This window comes from Artemia sp. Qi Xiang Cuo, chromosome 15 (genome assembly GCF_049724085.1).
Source record: "Artemia sp. Qi Xiang Cuo chromosome 15, ASM4972408v1, whole genome shotgun sequence".
In the NCBI taxonomy this organism is placed as follows: Eukaryota; Metazoa; Arthropoda; class Branchiopoda; order Anostraca; family Artemiidae; genus Artemia; species Artemia sp. Qi Xiang Cuo.
This window is the reverse complement of record NC_142808.1, coordinates 44,652,902-44,674,178: the sequence shown is the minus strand read 5'-3', so window position 1 is coordinate 44,674,178 and position 21,277 is coordinate 44,652,902. Positions and strand designations below refer to the sequence as shown.

Here is a 21,277-nt window from a genome sequence, read left to right as displayed (position 1 = left end):
TGCAAGGGAGTAATACATGAATCCACCCACACAAATAAAACACATAACCAATCCGGAGACCTCAATTCATCGGAAAACCGGGGAAAAAATATATTATTTGCAAGAAAATCTCTAACATACTTTTTGAAGATACCAAACGAGTGGTAGCCCCGCGCAGACTCCGGGAGAGTGTTGCAAAACATATTATAAACTATCAGAGGGGTAAAGTAAGACCGTATTGACAGAGCACAAGGTATTTGTAAATTATTGGAAGTTCAGAAAAAATAAGTTGATTGCTCGGAGATAAAGAATATATTATTACATAGGGCAGAAGGAAGCTGGCCATGTAACCTCAAAAACTTTAAAGAAGCACAAAACAGGAAATAGAGAGATTTCAAGTCAAGCAAGGACTTAAATAGGGAACGGTTAGTATCTTGTACAAGAGTCCTTGCCTTATCATGTAGTTCTTAAGGTAGCTCTAGTGATGAAGGAAAAGTTGACATCCAAATAATAGAACAGTATGAAACATAAGGCTGAACTAGGCTGTAGGAGTCAAAGTATTGACCCTGGAAAAAAGTATTTCAACTTTTAAGGATCCTGAGGCTTCTGGGGACTTTCATTTTAATGAGGTCAATATGAGGCTTGAAGGAGAGATTCATCCAGCAAGACGCCTAGGAATTGAGCGCAACGATCCCTAAGCCTATTAAGGGGACCCCTCGATACATATATTTCATTTAAACCAGAACATTCCCTTGAAACTCTTGAGAAAATAAGAAAACATGACTTTCCAACATTTAAGGCGAGATCATTAACATCAAACCACTGAGTAACTCTTTCAAAAAGGGCAATCCGGTTTGAACAGAGATAAGACTCAGTTTTACCGGTTATGCCAAGAGTACTGTCATCCGCAAGAAGGATGAACTCTTGTCACAATTAGTGGCAGTTGCATAACAAAGGCGACAAAGGCCTGTCAGGCGACAAAGGCCTGACAAAGGCAACAGCAAGTGGTAGGTTTTAGATTGTCATCCGCAAAAGCTATAAGTGTATCAGAGAAGGATGAACTCTTGTCACAATTAGTGACAGTTGCATAACAAAGGCGACACTCTTTTCACAATTAGTGACAGTTGCATAACAAAGGCGACAAAGGTCTGACAAAGGTGACAGCAAGTGGTAGGTTTTAGATTTTTAACCGCATTTATAAGGCCATTAACGTAAATTAAATATGACTTACGTATGATCTCATGAATAACAAAGAGTGTACTTGAACTGTTAATTTTATTTTCAATGAGCTCTATACTGATATACTAAGCCCACTGGATCAATACAATCACCTCTGGCAAAAGAATAAACAATTCAACAGGCATCCTTTACCATCCCTCTTGAAAAAATGCAACATGTCGCATTGTGTATATAGAGGTTTGAAATCTCTGTATTTTATCAGGGTTCACTGATACAATCTGATTCACTTAACTTGATGCTGCATTGTCATTCCCCAGTTTGGGTGTGTTTCCTCTTTTTCTAAAATTAAGCAAAGTCTCTCAGGATCATGACGTATCTTAAGTATTTATATATGGATAAATTTAAATCTTACACTGGAGTAAGTCATCACTCACTGGAATTACACTGGAATAATCAGAGTTGATGGAATGCCAGGGACTCCAAATGAAAACTTTTTGTGCCCCCTGGACACATCTTAAGTCTATTTAAACCTGAAAACTGCAATTTTACTGATTTTTTTTTTCAAAATTACTAAGTTTTTATATCAGGAGTACATTTTCATCAGTGTTGCAACGTTAGACCATGAAAATAATTTAGTAAAACTAGTTTGTTAGATGTGACAACTTTTTTTATGCAAAAAAAAAATCAAAATTAGGAATCTGTTGATTCCCAAAGACAATTACAACTTCAAAGAATAGCCACACCTTCTTAAGCCTTTTGGTGCCATCTATTTTTTTTTTTTTTTTTTTTTTTTTTTTTTTTTTTGCTGATTCCTCTCTCACATTTCTCTTTCCAAGCTTGATGTTTGTTACTAATAAAAACTCCATAACTGTATATAGAAAATTGAGGCTATTTCATGACTATTTCATTGAAAATTGAAGTCCCAATTTCTCGTGTTTTTCTTAAAGATCCTAAATGGCTCTGATAGTATTCACTTAACTATTTCAAACAATTAGATTTCATTTTCACTGTCCTTGCTACTTTAAAGCTACGAAACTTGTAATGTAACATCTTATTTGTTTCAAAATTAAATAAAAAAAATCTATGTTTGTGCTCTGCAAACGTCATATATTCAGTTTGACCATTGACAAAACTTTTGACAGTAAAGAACAATATTATTTCTTAGTTTCTTCTTTTAGAATTTTCCGTTTCAAATGACATTCAGCTGACGTCAAATTTTAACTTTAGACCCTTCAGTTAAAGTTTCGCGACCAAGCAAGCCCTAATTAAGACAAAAACTTATGGAAATGTATCTGGTTTTATTGATTCTTGACGACCTATTTTTAGTCTTTTTTTTTTCAAGACTAAAATAACGAACTGTTTTTTTTTTTATCAATGACCTTGACATTTGAACAAAAGAGCACTTACAACAAATTATAGCCGAAATAGATTATTTTAATAATGTAATGGAATAAAATATGTGCATATTCAAGGATGTCCTTAAATTGGGGGTTATGATAGCTTTAGCCCAATAGAAAACCAAAAATTATGCTGATTTAAAATTTTTTAAATCACCCTTTCCGTCCGCCCGAAGTTCTAATTTGAAATTGCTATTAAAATATCTTGCATAAACCTACTGTTCTTCAAATTTTGTTTAAAAAAAAGCTTTTTTTCAATTTGATTGCTGTTATCTTTTAATACCGTACTCAGGATTTCCCTTAATGCAAGGACTGTCATGACTAAAACTTTTTACATCAAAAAGTAACTTTGCACAGCTATTTTTGGGAAAGAGTCCTCATGTCATGTGTTTAGTTTTCGAAATGAAGTATAATTATCCAAAATCAAATATTAGATAATAGTTGGCAATAACGAAAAGTTCAAAAGGAAAACAAATGCTCTTTGTTTTCCTTTTGGGAGGAAAACCCTCTTCTTTTTTGGGAGGACCGTGAGAACGCCCTTTTCCCCATAGACAATATTCTCAGTAATAGAAAAACTTAAATATTTTAATAATTTAATAAGTAAAAATATTTATTGTAGTAAATTTTTGAATAACAATTTTTTCTATTTTTCTGCCTTTACATTTAATACATATCATTTGCTTTTCATTTTCTCCTCCTTTTTTCCTCCATTTCTACTTGTTGTGTCTCCTCCCAGGCTCCTGACCCCCCCCCCCCTCCCTCCTTGAATTCGCTTCCTAAAAGATAGTTGTCAACATAGTACAGTAGAATTATAGTACGCCACCTTGAACAACAATGAAAATCATTTTTTCCTCGGGTAATACCTGTTTTTTTCTTCTTCTACGAGTGCTGGAAAGCCCCAACAACATCGTAGAAAGTTTATTTTTAGTTAAGAATTTATTCAACAATAAATTTACAATAAAAACACTTCAACAGAGTTTCCCTGTAAGGTTCCCTGTAAAAATCGGAAAAAAATGACCAAGAAACAAGGAAGAAATAAATCATCTCCTTTAGAAATGGTAAAAAATCATTGCATTTTCAACGCAACACTTTCACAGCTTCTCAACAGAAGAAACAAAAATAAAAGGAATACAAGAAATAACCAAAAAAAAAAACCTGAACCACAAGCCAGGCAGGGGGAAATGTATTTCAAACCGAACAATCAAAGAAGCTGAAATAACTGAAAAATGAGCGATGCTCCAACACCCCTTTTCTCAGGCATTGGGTGTGCGTCCATTCTCTAACTCTCCTTGAACCCAGTGTTATTTTTAACCAAGGCCGTGCTAAGGGGGGGGGGTACTGGATTTACCACCCCCCCCCCCACCCCGCCCCCGAAAATTTTATCCGACTCGTAAAAAGGTAATAAAAATGCACATAAGCAAATTTTTAATGCATTTTCTGAAGTACTTTTAACCTCTAGTTAAACCTGTCGTTAGAATATCCGTTAGCCTAGTCTATAGGTCTAAGGTTACAATTTCCGTTCATTTGATAAAAAATGTCATTAAGCATACTAGAATGGACAAGCTGAAATTAACTTAAATAATAACTAACCTGTTTGATTGTAACATAGTTTTTTTCTTAGAGTTAATTGTTTTTGTGGAAAATTCTTTTATGAATGAATCAAACGGTTCGTAGAGACAACTATATCGTAACACTTTTTCGAAAAACTCCCCTTGAAAACTATGGAACCGATGACCCTAAAATCTAATTTTGATATTTCATACCCCTCCCCAGAAAAAAATTTAAAGGGATCCAGTTTTTCAGGATGATTATCATTCTTGAAGTATTTTTATACGAGCATCAAATGAATGAAAAAAATGGGAGTTGAAGGAGCAGTTTGAATTAAAATCAAGTTGCCATCAAGCCATTGCTAACTGGAGAAAAAGCAAAGACAGATAGTATGAGTGAGAAGCACAGTTTATAGACAGTAAGCTTATCGCAGATCATTTCTGGTCATCCTGAACAAAAAGCTCCTCCCACTTCTTTCTGCCTTAGGTTGTTTAGCCTGTTTCTGAATATACCAGTAAGCTTATCGCAGATCATTTCTGGTCATCCTGAACAAAAAGCTCCTCCCACTTCTTTCTGCCTTAGCTTGTTTAGCCTGTTTCTTTCCACTCGCACCCCTGTCCGGGTTTTTATAATGGGAGAGATTGAGAATGATCATACTGCTATATTCTGTCTACTGTGGTGAGAAGCAAAGCTGGCATAAGCCTTTTTCAGGATTGTATAAAAATGATGTCACGTTTTACTTGTTGATAGATATTGTCTATATAGAGTAACTGCAGGTGACCCTTGTCAATAGAAACGAAATCCCTAAAAAACTGAGTTTGGATTAAAGTATGTTCGCCAACAAAACATGATATTTAATTCGAATTGAAATATGTAAAATTTATTAGTTTTAAATTTGATCAATAAAAATTACCTTGCATATAAAATTTGCCTAATTATAGGGATGATCTTGTCTACCCACTATTAGTAGATTGTTTAAACAAGTGTGAAAAAAGTAAAGCATCATTTTTAATTGACAATAGAGATGGCGCCTCAGAAAATTTCTCAATTTCCAGCGAAATATTGCTATGCAAAATTTGAACATTAATGTGAAGAGTTCTGATTCGGTTGACTCCCCTTATAATTAGGGCAGACCCATAATATTCCATTCAAAAATAAGAAGTATCCTTTTTTGTAGACAAAGTAGAACGGAAAATTCATAAGATTCTTATCAAAATGAACTGATCCATTTGCAGAAACTGAAATTGTCTTCTAACAAACATCTAAACCCAATCCAGAAATTTCAACTCCAAGGAAGACGATTAAAAAGATGTCTCCACAAAAGAGAGATTTCTATCAAAATGAACTGATCCATTTGCGCTGTAAGATGTGATCCATTCACGCGGACCAAAAGTCTAATCTGTCACCCTAGCGAAGGAACGGCCATTGACGATCTCGCCCGAGAGTAGTGAGGGCAATTAAGAACCATCAAAGTGCTCTTTTGTGAGACAAAAAGTGAAGTGGGCTGTATTGTGAAGTATATTTGCATGTAAATACATAAACATACACAGATTTAAGATAAATATTTAAGTTGTAAATATAGAAGTTTAAGAAAAATTGAATTGAATGACAATAATAAAGGTTGATGAGCTTTTAGATCTAGTCCTCCTCCGTGGACACTCTCAGTTTGAATACACTTAGTGGGGGAAATATGCAGTGGGGAGAAGAGAACAAGGGAATTTTTTTGGAAACCATATTCGAAATTGCGGCATTTTTTTTTTTTTTTTTTTTACCAAAATAATATGTTTTCATAATTCTATGCCGTTTGGCCAACCCTTGTATCTCAGGAGGCTATATTTTTTTAATTATTAGGTTGGTAAGTTGGATTTGACCTGGATTACTAGAGACGAAGTCATGCGACAAAAGCTTCTTGATGATCCTCTTCGTTGGACTGGGGGTGTCAAGATCCGATGGGGTATTGCAACTCATAGTGCTTTAAAGGTAATTGATTTCTGTTAATATTTGAGCATTTTTGTTTGAAATTATATAGCCGAAGGATCTAGCTTTTGATTTCGAACTAAATTTAGTTCGAACCAGAATAAATAAAGGCAATAGATGAACCGGGAATTCAAGTCACTGAGCATTCTAGTGTCCTAAGATGAACTTATGAAAAAATCTCACGATTTGAAAAAGTATTCCTTCATACTACCAGGGTTGTTTTTGGATGCCCTGTCTGTAGTCCAATTGACTGTAAATTTCGTATTAGTCTAATCAAACAATAGACAAATTCACAAATTTTAGGTCTTATTGAAATTTATAGCGACTTATCGAGAAGAACCAGAAACTGATGAAATTCTCTTGAAAGCTAATAAAAAAAAAATCCATAAGCCGCTAAACATATGTCTATTCGACAACTAGTGGTTAGGTAATTTCATTTTGGGATAGGAGTTTCTGAAACACTTTAATAAACATGTTGTCAATAATTCCAGAATTCTCTGGTCCACAAAGCTGGTGAACTTTCAAATTAAAAGACTAGTTAGCACTCTGTTTTTCTAAAATCAACGTGACAAAGTCTGACACTTTTGTTGTAAATGAGTTGGAAAGTTAGTAGATTTTCTCTATTTGGTTTTATTTACTTATGTAGTGTATTTACTTATTCTCAAAGCCTAGTCTGCTACTCATTAACATTTTCCTCGAGGTTTCGTTACAGTGCGTGGTTATGGCTTGGAAAAGTGGTGTACATTGTCCCCTGCTATGTTAAATTACTGTATGAACTGAATTTTAGAAAGACCTTTTGGCGAGAATTTGAGTAACGACACCTTAATCGAGAACCCCCGACCTTTATGGTAAATATTAAATATTATTGCAAATATTTCGCTATCATCGGAGGCAGCGTTCAAGCTGAAGTGCTGTCAAACTCTGGTGACGATTTTTGGACCAGGAGTTTTTTGATAATTGTGGAAGTGTCTGTTAGATGAAATCTGAACTACGCATCAGCCAAGGAGTTCTAAACGTGGTAATAGCACTGTCATCACCGTTTCTAGTTAAACAGTGTGGGATTTGCTTAAAAAAGTAAACAGGGTCTTGAAGCCGTTTCATTAATAGTCCTTTATTAAATTTCATTAATGGTCCTATGTCAATTCTAAAATCTTGGTCAACGTTCTTAAGACCATAGGTGGGCGTGCCTTGTTTGCCCCTCATTCCAGGCAATCAAACAGTCCTATGTCAATTTTAAATTCTTGGTCAACATGCCTGAGACTCTAGGCAGGCGTGCCTTTTCAAAAAATAACAAACAAGTATGTGTTTTCAATAAGAGAGTCATACTTACTCCTCCCATTTACCCGTGCCGCAGTCATTTAATCATTTGCCCCTCAATTACTTGGACTATCTGTCTTGGCTTGTCTCTTTCTATAATTATGTTTGCATGTTCAAGTCTTTTGTCAGTTAACGTTACGAAGAGGAATTTTACTGTATAATGTAGAGTTGAAAGCTGTGCAGAAGATAAAGACGGGTTTTTAAGTGGCAGGGGTTCGTCGCTGGTAAATGAGGCACGTTACCTAGGTTTATCCTAAATTGCAGTATATCTTGGAAAGGTCTGGGGTTAATCCGATATTAAAGTATGTTTTACAGCAATTGGTCCTTGTAACGTTATACCATGTTATAGTAAGCACTTACTTTGCTTAGGGTTGTGTTTTGTGGTCGAGTAATTTTTGTGTAAATTGGAAGATTACGAATTCTATAGAATAAAGCCGTTAGGAAGTTTTGTTGAAGGAGTTAATGGTACAGTATCTTGTTTAATGCTTAACGAGGACAAATTTGTGATTACCAATCTGTAATTTTTTTCAAAGCAATATTGGAACAAACGTATGTCCCTCGGCTTTTCGTCGCATTTTTCGTGTTAATGGTGCCCTTCGACATTTGGAACTAGGAGTGGTGATAATTTCGTAGTCGATTGACGACACAGCATGTGATGGCTTTACTGTCCATTATTTAGCTCCAAAAATTTAAAATAATTTTCCCTATAATATTAGGGATGGGGTGGGGGTTGATCAGAGCCCATTGGTTTATTAAAAATATATTAAAAAAGTATTTTTCGAGTGATGAAATATAGTTATTTAGATTTTTTGTGAAGTAATTTTTTATCCTTTTTTCTTTTCTTTTTAATTAATAAGGTATAATGAAAAAAGGCATTTTGATTTTTTGCAAGACTGATAAATCAATTGAGAATGAAAATATTGCAGCCGTCTTTTATCAGGCACTTTGTTGCCTTACCTTTTTTGTTGTTTTTTTAAATTATTTTTATTTTGTGGGAGTTTATAAATACATTTGTTAGTCAATCTGTCGAGTTTTTATGGTGTTATTAATGGTCGGTTTATCATTTAGTCTGACCAGAATTGCACGAATGACATTGTCAGTGTACTACTGATCCAGCAATGCTAAAAGAAATAGCGCATTACTCTCCAGTGCACTTTGTGAAGATTAGCACGGCCAAAATTAAAGGCATGGACTTTTTTCCACTTTTAGAATACCAGCCTGTACTCTACAAAGAATCATTAGGAAAGGTTTATAATTTCTCAATGGTGTTTGGACCTCGCCTTGCAGAATAGAATTTACAAAATTGAGGCAGCTTTTAACTGCCGCCATTTATAGAGCTAACAGAGTTCTGAAATAAATTTGTGTTGACCAAGTGTCTGTTATGTTTGTCCCCTTCTATAAGGTGAAGACTTGGCAATTGAATGCATCTCATATCCATAATATGATAATTCTTGATCATCATTTGTTCTCCATGACTCTCTCCAGTCTGTTACTAAGAGGTTTGATGCAGTGTCGATGGCTATTTTCTGCAAGTACTTAAATTCACCTCCTTCTTTGGAGCTTTCTTGTTTTGTACCTCAAATTGTCCAATCAACAAGATAGACACAAAGAAACACAGTTCGTTCCAATTATCTTGAGGATGCCAAGCCAAGAACAGAGTACTTGAAGAACAGCTTCATCGGACATTGCATTCCGATCTGGAATGATCATCCTGAAGAAATTATCCCCAAAAGTTTCTCTGTTAACTCTTTCAAATGATCAATTAATAGTAATCTAAAAACCTCGATGAAAGACTACCGGCAAATCAGATATTTAATTATACCTGGCACCGCTAATCTAGGAATAAAAAAAATCATTGTCTATGGAAAATCCTGAAGATATAATACTCGGACAGAATCTCAAATGTTGGTATATTGCACTGTAGCTACAGTATTGTCCCCAACATGGCCAAGTGTTTAACAAAAGTATTGGTGGGTAAGTATCAAAAACAACCATGACTTCATTCGCGGACATTAAAAGTTTGGTAGAAGATTGTAAGGCTGTTTGCTCCAGTTCTTTGTAGAGCTGGCACAAGGTCACGGCAGATGGGAGTTAATCATACGGAGTCTTCGGGAGTCTGGGTACGGCTTTGGTGTCTGGTTCCCCGACAAGAAGAAGTCCCCAAGATATTGGCATATCAGTTCTGACTTTGATACCACCTCCTCTCTATGTATATGACCCAAGGAGGAAGTGATACCACCTTCTCCGTATATGTGACCCAAGAACGAATCAATTTGGACTTAGTTGATTTGGAGCTTGCATTTTTTTATGGTGACTGATGCTTTACAGAATATCGAAAGGGGGCATTAAAATCTGTTTATGTTCGTCTGAATTTTCTAAGGATGTTAGCAAAGCTGTTTATTTCTGATGATTGTGTACCTTTTCTACACAATCTGGACCTTTTGCACGGGAAATTGGGGAAAGTCCAGTCATTAAAAAAGCATATAAAGTAGTATAAGTATATAAAGTAGTATAAATATATAAAGTAATATAAGTATATAAAGTAGTATAAGTGCATAAGTAGTTTAAGTATATAAACTGGTATAAGTATATAAAGTAGTAAAAGTATATATACTGCTCAAAAGTATATAAAGTAGATGCATAACTATTTTTTTAATACTTTGTTCAAACCTTACAAGGTGTTGTTCAAATCTTGGGATTTGTCGCAACTTAATCTTGGGATATTGTAAAAAAATATCTGTGAAACTGGGTTAAGCTATTTATTTGTGTTTATTTAATTTTCCTGATTTATTTTAGCTTTTTATTAATCTATTTACTTAATTTATTGTAATCTTGACTTAATTTATGTTTTCTTTTCAGTATATCAATCAAAACTTGCAAAATATGGAGGTACCATTTATGATCATTCATGGTGAATTGGACAAACTCTGTGAAGTGAAAGGATCCCAGAACCTTTTCGAGATAGCTCCTGTGAAGGACAAAGAAATAAAAGTATGTTGAAGCCAAAATTTGGTGTTATTTCCTGACTTTCATGGTTTCTTGCAAGCCTTTTTCTTGATTTGCCAATTAGCTAAGTAGTTGCTTGCCATGCCAAGTAGCTTAATTGTAGCTAAGTAGCCAAGTAGTAAGAAGATATCAGTGACTGTTCCATTCATTTAAAAAATGGAGAGAAATTAGCCTTTATTCGCTATTTCAATGCATAGCCAAGCTTTACAAGTCGTTCTTAAGGGTCTAATTCCGTCGTACTTACTATTGAGACGCAAAAATAGAAGATAGCACACCATTTGTGTTCTAAAATTCCGGTGACATATCGATGAGCGAAGGTGAAGATAGGAATGGGAAACACGCTAGCACATAAAGCTTATTAGCCTCTCAGATTGTGGCTGTTTTCTATTTTTGCATTTAACAGAAATTTTAAGGTAAATTTTAAAAAGGAAGGGGCTATGCCATCTCAACAGTCATACTGAATCTAGAAATTTTCGTTGTAAATGGAACATACATTTCTGAGAATATACTTGGAATATGAAAACGAATATTTTAACAACGTAATAAACCAAATAATAGCATAGGTTGTGAACGGGCTTTGTCTGTCTAGGTGAAGTAAGCATAAATCTAAAAAATAATAATAATAATAAAATAGTCGTTTAAAGGTAATGGTATCATTATGGATTGTTTCGAAGGAGAGCAAGGTGTAGTTGGTTAACAGTTTCGAGCATCCTCGGTATGAATCGTTACTATGAAATATTAAAATCGAAAATTGGTTAAAGGATTTGTCAGGGTTAAATAGTTTAGCTTCCAATGATTTATAACTTGAAATTTTTTAATAGGTCTCTTGTGCTTCAAGAGCACTAGGGTCGTACTTTAAAAGGTAAGCTCCACTTTATAGGGTTGCTTATATTTTGGTAATAATCATATATCATATGTTTTTAACAAAAAGCTTGTTTCAAATTTACAATTTAATTTTCAGTCCTCAGAGTACATACTTTTTTGTTATAATTGAATATAACCTAATAGAAGAAGGGAAAAAAATCCCAATTTAAAATTTTTAATATGCTGAACTGCACATTTTTTGGGTTCTTTGATGGGCATAAGTGAATTACAAGATTTACCACGGACTAAAGAGTAAATTAATTATAAATAATATAGCTTTTAAGAGCAATAGAGTAATATAAAAAGTAATAGTAAGTAGTAATTTGAGTAAAAGTAATATAATAATAAAGAGTAAAACTATAAATAGCACTTACATCTCTAAATTTACTAAAAATTAGAAAAACTGTTTCTCTGGTACCTGGAAAAACTGGTTTCTAGGACTAAAAATGAAAAATTGGTATGGTCGTAATATAAAAAGCGGTCCGAAATGTGTCACAATCTCCCAATATGTCATTTTCAGTTTTTATCATTAACTTCAGTTTTTCCTCATAGCAGTTTTGCTTATAGCTAGTCAACTTAAAGATTAAAACTTTTTTTAGTACTCAAATATACCAAGACAGCTAAGACACTTATTAATGCTTCATCCTAAGATATTATTCACCTAACACGATTTTTTTTTCTTTTACTCTTTTTTTCAAGGTTAATTATATCTTGCCCCCTAAGCCTCTTAATATACCTAAGAATACTATCCCCCTGCATTTTAGCCCCTCCTGTGATTTTACCTATAATATTATTTCTTTTTCTTTTTTTGAACATTTGTTTATTGCACTTTCTAATTTTCGTTCAGTTCCTAAATTTTTATTATGGATTTCAGTTTTTCCTGATAGTATAGTGGTTAAGACATTTTATTCACCTAATATGATTTTTTTTTCTCTTTTTCAAAATTAATAATATCTTGCCCCCTAGACCTCGCAAGACACCTAAAAAGATCATCTCCCAGCATTTCACTTCCTAATTTTGGTTCTCTTCCTAAATTTTTGTTATGGATTTCAGTTTTCCTGATAGCAGTTTTTTTATACATTTATTTAATTTAGAGATTAAAATGTATTTAGTACTTAAATATATCATGGCAGCTAAGATACTTATCTATGCTTCATTCAACATATTATTCACGCAGTATGATTTGTTTTATTTTACTCTTTTTTAAAATAACTTATCTTCCCTTGTCCACTTAATACACCTAAGAAGATCATCTCCACGCATTTTAACCCTTTCTGTGATTTTTAACCCCTAACTTTTTTTCTCTTTATTTGAATATTTGTTTATTTCACTTTCTAATTTTTATTCACTTCTTAAATTTTTTATATGGATTTCAGTTTTTCCTGATAGCAGTTTTTGATATCTAGCTGAAGTAGAGATTAAAATGTTTTTTTAGTACTTAAACATATCATGGCAGATAAGACACTTATCCATGCTTCATTCAACATATTATTTACCTAATATGATGTTTTTTCTTTTACTTTTTTTCAAATTTAATTATACCTTGCCTTCTAGACCTCTTAATAAACCTAAGAAGGTTACGAAATATAACAATACTGTCAGAGATGCTTTAATCCCTAGTATTTTAACCCCTCCGGTGAATTTTACCCTTAATTTTTGTTCACTTCCATGGGCGCCCAAAAGGGGGGGGGGCTCCAGCCCCTCCCCCTGGCTGAATGATGCGGCCTTATATTTTCATATTTTTGTTCAAAGATTTCTATTATACAGAATGGAAGTCCCGATTTGACCGGGTAAGCTCCCCCCTAAAATTCAGCTTATGGGCGCCCATTTTCACTTCCTAAATTTTGTTATGGATTTCAGTTTTTCCAGCTAGTAGTTTTTTTTATATCTAGTTAGTTTAGAGATTAAAACCTTATTTTGTGCTTAAATATATCATGGCAGTCAAGACACTTATCCATGCTTCATTCAACACATTTCACCTAATATGATTTTTTTTTCTCTTTTTACTCTTTTTTCTTAATTATATCTTGCCCCATAGGGCTCTTAATACCCCTAAGAAGATACCCCCCCCCCCTGCAGTTTAATCCCTCCTGTAATTTTTACCTCTAATTTTACTTTTTCAGTTATTTAAATATATTTGTTTATTTCACTTCTTAATATAGGTCGTCAAAGGTGGTCATCATCACTTGTACATTGAGCCTCTCGAAGTTAGAAACGAAGCAATGTCTGACACTTTAACTTGGATAATCAAGAGAATATAGAACTTGCCACCTGTGACCAAAATACCCAAAATACTTATGATGTTCTACTTGGAAGTTATGTCCTACTTTGAAAGTTATATGCAAAAAGATGTCGTTTTTGTGCCCTGAATATTTTTATACCCTTTGGCTGTTCGAAGTTAAAACATGCTACGCTTTACATTTTTCAAGGTTTTGAGCTATGGCTTGGTTTATGCTGAAAAAATATCAAATGTAAAAAAATCGAACTTTGCTTATTTCACTATATTTGCTTATAAAAAATAATCAAGTTTGGAAAAAATCGGGCATCGATTATTATAATCCAGCATTTTTCAAGATTCTGAACCCTGAATAGTTTCTCCTGATAAAAATGCAAGGTGTGAAAAAAAAGCTAACTTCGAACAACTATTGTTTTTTGTAGTCTTTTTCCTTTGGAAGTTACTTTACATATAATTTTAGATAAAGGTTGATTTTTAAAAGTTGAAAAAATTCAATAAAGTTTGATAGTGAGTCTGTTTGATTAACGTTATTTGCCTTTATTTTGGTTCATAAATATATTTTTGCTACTTCTTACATTTCATAATAAGCAAAAATGCAAATAATAAATGATTAACTATTTTTACTGATAAATATCTTTACTTTCCGTTTTTTTAAATTTACTTTATTTATGTCTAAATAAGTTTACTGAGTCCAAAAAGCGTTAAATGTTCCAGAAAAGAGTAGAAGCAACTTTAAACACCAAAATTGTTATGATTCCAAAATAACAAAATGATAATAAATGTCTCTAGTGACTATAGTGAATCAATATCAAGGGACTGGGCTTTACTCGGTGGAAAATAACTTTCATTTAATCTTATTTTTTTTTCTTTGTAGAATGGAATTCCATTAAATGGAAGTTTTGATATTTGTGACATTAATCATGTACAAAACGTTTTAAAAATTAACTAAGGCCCTAAACGAATTTTTTTCAAAGTCATAGCCTATCTAGATCGTTTTTCATGCGGAATATGAAAAATTGAGTGAAGGTCGGTTCCCTGTATACATATTATTATTATAATTTTTCTACCGCAATGCTTAGCATTTAATGCGAAGCGATTAAGAATCCGCGACTCACTTCACAGTTATCAGACGGGAATGTCTGTCTCTAAAGAAGGCCCTAGACGGTCAATCATTTCGGTCAAAAGTTTTCGTCCATTGATTGACCTGGGCTTTAGTCAACTTTCAATCAACCCTTTAATCCTGGCCAAAGCTAATCTAACACACTGCTTTTGATCAAAATTATTGAGTCATTCAAACTTTCTATCAATCACCGTCAACGCTTGACTCAAACTTCAAACAGTTTCCTAGACGGTCAAGTATGCTTGAATCAATCGATTGACGGAAGCTTTTGATCAAAACTATTGACCGTCTAGGGCCTCCTTAAGATTCTGAAAAGAAAAACGGATTTGTCGACAACCAAATTTCTTTTTGAAACTCCTCCCACTTATGCTCAGGGATTTCAACCTTTGGGGCTCTGTAATTTCAGTCAGCAGGTGATTTAGAAAAAATATTAAGGTAGCTCAGAAGGGAAACCAGATTTTCTTAAAGTCGCAACCTATCTAGATTGTTTTTTTCACTCCGGGAAATGGTAGTAAGCCAACTTTTAGAGAAAATTATTGTGAAGTTTTCCAAAAAAAAATATACTATGTACAATTATTACTTGTTTGATAAGATAGATGTCAATAGCCAAATTGAGACAAGTATTTTTTTCCTAAAACGATTATTTTATTTTTTATGCTCAATTGTAATAGCCTACAATTTTCGTTTGCGTTTTATAAATAATGTGCTTGAATCCTTCTTTTAATCTTTTAGACTTGACATATATTTTGAGTTAATTTTGGCTTCATACACTAGTCTATTGATGTCTTATGATTTAGCCAGTAATCACCAATTCAAGGCAATTTTGGGGATTGACTTTTTAACGTTCAGACTGTTTCGCTCTCAAATTAAGTTTAAAATAGTTATATTCTTTTGGGGTTTTATGAAAAAATACTGTTTTTTTAAGTTGAGTTTAAAATTTATATATCCTGTATTTCTGGGTGTTTTTTTTTATTCTTAAATGTGAGTGTTAAATTCAGTTTGCAAGTGTAAACAAAAGTACTTTAAATATAATGTTTAACTTAACTCATTTGTGCGTTTGATTTTAAAAGCATTATTAGTTTTTTTATGCTTTGCATTTAATTTTTTTTATTGTTAATGTATTCTTTATCTTTGAATGTGTTCAGTGTGATTTAATTTGAAGTTTTTTTTTGAACTGAATATTTTTAAACTTGATTTTAATATGTGCTGTATGAAAATTTTAAGCATTAATATAAAAGTGAAGGACTCAGTTAGGTTGTGCTCAAATTTTCTGCATGATTCCAGTCTACAGACCTCCGGAAAACGTCAGTTCGGTTTTATGTGTCGACTATATTACGCCATACTATATTACGCAACATTACGCACGTTTTTTACCATTGCCCGAGTTTTATATAGCTGATGTGTTTCCTTCTGCTTAGTGATCCATGCATAAAGTGGCTTTCATGCTGCTTACAAGACTTTTAAGCAGTACGACACGTCACTTTGAGTATAACTTTTTACTTCACCAATTCCTTTCAAACTTGGCTCACTGAAAATTTGTCAAACCTTCTGAATCATCGTCTAAAATTAGCACGATCATAAGTAAATTGCTTAAAACGTGGATTAGAGATTTTTTTATTCAATTTCCGATGATGATCTTATGGCTACTGCGGCAGAATGACTCGTGTTGGAAAAAAGTATGACAGGATTTCGAGGAAAACTTCATTAATTTTTTTTTTATTTTAGTTGAAGCTGGAATTCTATTTTGTTGTCACTATGTCGACCGTTCCATAACGCAACAAAACGATACGTAATACGTATCGCTTTGTTGTATTACGATACGTGAATACGTATCGTAAAATTATATGAAGAGTTCGACTCTAACTGACACTACTTATGTTATGGATACTATAATGATTGCATAACATAACATACCCTAAGACTATGTAATATAACACACCCTAATTTTACATAAAACGACATAAAATCTTAAGTTATACTAGTGTGAAAGGTTTTATGGCATACCTTGAAGGCACCATAATGAACTCACGTGTAACAATCATAAAATAGCTCATTTTAAATCATAAGGTGGTTCCCACCTTAAAGTATAATTTATTGTAAACGTACTGACCTTTGAAATTTGCAGGAACTAGCCAATAATATTATTACTTATTTTACTATATTCGTTTCAACCCATTTACTGTAGTCATATACAGCATAGTATGATATCTGAGCATGTTCAGTGATAGTAACTATTTTTGGCGTCATATCCAAGAGGTTATTCTTTTAATACAACCTTTTCAATTACCTTAAAGCTGTTTATCATAGTTTCTTCTGCTGTCGCCTAAAACGTGGTTCTCGCATAAAACGTGTTTTTTTCAACGCACATAATAATTCTCTTTATAAGAAAAGAATGTTTTGTGTCAACAATGTCAACAGGAAACACTTCAATGCATTTGCCTGACGAAATAAACCCATTGCAGGGGAAGTCCCTACAGTCCCTGCCGGCGGTGGTGATCTCCGTTTCTTGGCCCTTCAGCCAGGAAGTGCAATGGGGGATTGGGGGACAATGGGGGGTTGTAGAGGAAGGCAGGCTATCTATTGTAAAAGTCTTTTTCTAAAGCATCAAACAATCGAAAAGCGCATATTCTAACTACATTCCGTTCATTCCAGGGTTAGAAAGGGCTATGACTTCGGTAAGAAATACAAACTTCTGTCAAGGATCTTGCTTCTATACTATATCGGATTATGCTCGTTTAAATTTGGAAGGTCAATGTTCTAAAACTCTCAATTCAATATATAAAAAAAAAACAAGTGAAGACAATCAATTAGAAGCTTTTTGGGGGGAGGGGAAAAAAAGATATTACTGGTTTTTCCCGGATAATTTTAATGAGAAATACCCAGAAATACCAGAAATATACTTTTAAGCTTTGTCAGGTAGGAAAAATATACGTTTAGATACTGTAATTACTTGACTTATTTGCTAGTCATCAAAGATAGACGTTGCGTTTTATCTAAGGGTTTACAGAGGGTTCATTTGAAAACAATAAATCTGACTTTTTATAGAAGAAGCCGTGTTTTTGGGTAATTATTTTAATTTTTAAAACTTGGGTGTTCAAAGAACAAAATGAAAGTACATCAAGTCATACTGGATGAGTCGAGTCTAAACGTCTGTAGCAAGTATTGTCACAACCCCAAAGTTCTATTTGGTGATCAGAATGTAAAACAAAAAACAAGGGAGCTATGTTTTCTTGCACGATGCTTTCTTGTGTCCCCCTCCCCTTTCCCCCCCCCCCCAAAAAAAAAAAATAAACAAAGACATTAACAATCTGTTCAGATATGATGACGGAATGATCTAAGCCTCGGTAAGTAACCGAAAATTCTGTTAATGGCCTTGATTCTCTTCTATGAACTAGCTCAACTAAACTGACTTTCCAATATATGTAGAATATCCATTATTTTTCAACGTTTTCCAGAATTTCCAAGATTTTCCAATATTTGTAGAATAGTAAATGTTAAACGCAGAGGCACATTTGAAGGAAGCATTATAAAAATCTGAAAGCTATTTTAAAACAATCATAAATACTTACATCAATCCTAAAAGCGCATGGATTTTCTTTGTCCCCATCCTCCCTTAGGGATAAATATATAGCCATGTAATATATTTCAGCTATACTTTATAATTAAAACTTGTGCTGTAAGCTTTGTTCTGCATACTGTGGGGGGGGGGGGGTAGGCTAAAAACTTTCAATCTGAAGTCTTGTACCGTGGTGAGTCAATTGGTTATCTTACACTTTGCATTTCTGGGTATGTCGGCCTTCCTTAGGTAAAAATCAGTGTTTAGGTGTCAGAAATTGCCAGTTATTTATTACTTAAAAGGGTCACAATCTACTGACGATACCGTATCTTTTTTGCTCTTTAAATGCATATGAATGTGACGTTGTTCAATTTTGTTTAAAGATTAAAGCTCTAAAGTGTAGTCAGTTGAAGGGTACACATCCTGCCCATGACCCACCAAAATATAGCCATACCCCATCGGTGGGGCATGCGTCCCACGCTGGGAATGACGGCTTTAGAGCCTTTTTTCAATATGGAGGGGCTCAAAATCTCCTGATTGGGTTTTCAGATCATGAAAAACTGATTGAATCTGCTAGTATTTGAACTCCCTGGCTTTCTGATCCCCTTTGAGGAAATTAAATGAGTAGAAATTGCATCAATGTTCAACGCACCTTTTTAGGGAGGTCTCTAACTCCCCGCTAATTGAGGAACCCCGGGAAGATTTCCCTATGGGCATACGGTGGTGGCAAGATATAGGCAGAACACAGTGGCAAAATATAGCCGAAATATGACGTCAAGGCATAGCCGGAACACGATGGCATTATATAGCAATGGAATAAAGGCCATTAGCAGACGCCTCGCAAAATCGCATAGGAATATATTCATGTATTAAACACCCATCCTTCACAGCATGATAAGATGGAGCAGAGGAAAAAGAAAAGAAGAACAAAAAAAAAAGCAAATAAAAACATACACAAGGAACCAATTACAGCACTAATTCTTGTCATAACAATAACAGCTAACTATAAAAATAAAGTACGAATTGTAATCAAATTTAAATGTTACTGCATTAAGTTTAGTCATGACACGGACATACAAAAATGCTATTGAATTGAAACAGGATACCAATCATTCTGTGAAGAATTAAGTTTTCCATATATGGGACATACAGAGATAGCGAACGCCTTGCAACATCGCATAGCAACAGAAGGGGCGCCTCGCAACAACGCATACGGAGTTCAGAGGAATTCTTGCAGCATTATTATCTAGGCCTAGCCTTTATGCAATAACCCCTGGTCTAAATTCTCACCTTCAGATTCTTAAAGTATCTTTTAGTTTCCAGACACACCATAGAAATAAACTCATATTGCCAAGAAATAGGTTCTTTCTTACCAAGATTGCGTGTCCCTAGTCTATTTAAGGAGAATATTTAAAACCTTTATTTTCCAGACACTTTGGAATCGCCAGAGAGAGGTTTTGTTTTATGGCACATTATTCTCCTAGTATAGATTTTCATTAGATCCGAACACTCCTGTTAGAACGTTTCGGAGTCTATTATTGCACAAGTTTAATATCATCTTTCTATAGGGCTTTCTACATAAGAATTTTGTTCCTCAACATGTGATTTAAAGTTTTCTCTTGCTTTAAAAAGTTTTTATTTAAATATATAAACAGCTCATACAGGGTCCGAGCCCTTTGAAATTTCCCGAAATACGTCATTTTAATCCCCCGATCGCTAATTTTTTCTATATAATATGAAGTTCCTTTCTTTAAGCTATTTCCTTTTAATTTCCCCCTCGAGACTTTCAAACCCAATTTCAGGTTTTGATTCTTACAGATTTGCTAACGCTCTTACAATTTATTTCTGCAAGTTTCTATTTTGAGCTCATCATGAAAAAACATTTGGCCCCTTTCGAGCCCCATTTGGGGGAGAATATATTATTTTTTTATATATGTTTGGTTCCTCTTAGGTCTTTTGGTTTTCGTTGTCCTTCATTTCAACATTTAGGTGTTTTACTGCCTCAATTTAAACGTTTAATGTTTTATTTTTTTCTAATTTACGTCTTTAACTTTTCGCCATCCTTTCATTTAAGCATTGATTAAAAAAAAAATTAAGCATTTCGGTTTTTGCTGCCTCAAATTTAAGGTTTAATGCTTATAATGTTTTCAGACATTTAGATTTTTGCCATCCCTTCATTTAAGCCTTTAGGTTTTACATTGTCTTAAATTGGAACATTAAGATTTTTGACATTATTCATTTTAAGGCATTTAGGCTTTGTTCTCCCGTAACTTAAGCATGTAGGTGTTTCATTATCTCAAATTTAAGAATTTGGGTTTTGGTCGTTTTTTTAATTCAGAAATTTAAGTTTTCACCTTCCCTTATTTTAAGTACTGGACAGACAGCTTTTTTGGCACCGATTTCAGCAGATAAGTGAGCAAACGATAATGGTACAAAAACAATGCCCATGCCCATTACGTGCGATTTTCAGAACTAATCACAACGTTGCCACCCCTTGTAAAATTTTACTAGATCTTGTAAAAAGCACATCCACCTTGTAAATCTAGTGTAATGGGGGTCAGATTTAGTAAAACCGAACGAATCTAGTAAATATTTGCCAAAATCTAGTAAATTTTTTTGCCCTCTCATCTGAAAGCATTTTGTTGGGGAAACGTACCGGAGGTGGTTGACTGTTGTCTCACTCTTCCTATGACATTTATTCTGTGGTCCCAAAACGCGACAAACTGCTCAAGTCCTTTGGCGTGAAATTCAACACTTTTGAAATTTGGTTTTTGAATCGAGATCTGGACTTATCGGATCTGAATTGTTCATTTTACGATTACGGTACTTAGGTGATTAGTGAGGAGTACCAATTTTATGTTTATGGTAGCAACTTTTTCTCAGAGCTAACAAGTTTTTCTTAACAGTAAAAAATTTTTTCTAATAGCACCAACTTTTCCATCAAAGATAACAAATTTTTATTAAAAGTAACAATTTTTGTCAATGATAAAAACTTTTCTGTTAGAAGTAGAAGGTTTTCTGTCAAAGATAACCAATTCTTTCATAGAAGTAACAATTTTTTCGTCTATGATACCAAGTTTTTCTGTCAGAAGTAGCAA

General features: G+C 33.8%; 1 protein-coding gene across 1 annotated transcript in view; it reads left to right on the top strand.

Annotated features, from left to right (window-relative positions):
* Window positions 1–14,709, top strand: part of LOC148943717 (monoglyceride lipase-like) — a 39,950-nt gene extending 25,241 nt beyond the window's left edge. Inside the window, exons 6-8 of the mRNA XM_089101018.1 lie at window positions 5,955–6,083; window positions 10,257–10,388; window positions 13,430–14,709. Of these exons, the coding sequence (XP_088957144.1) occupies window positions 5,955–6,083; window positions 10,257–10,388; window positions 13,430–13,528 (360 nt within the window). The 3' untranslated portion in view covers window positions 13,529–14,709. The remainder of the gene's footprint in view (window positions 1–5,954; window positions 6,084–10,256; window positions 10,389–13,429) is intronic.
* Window positions 14,710–21,277: the final 6,568 nt, after the last annotated feature.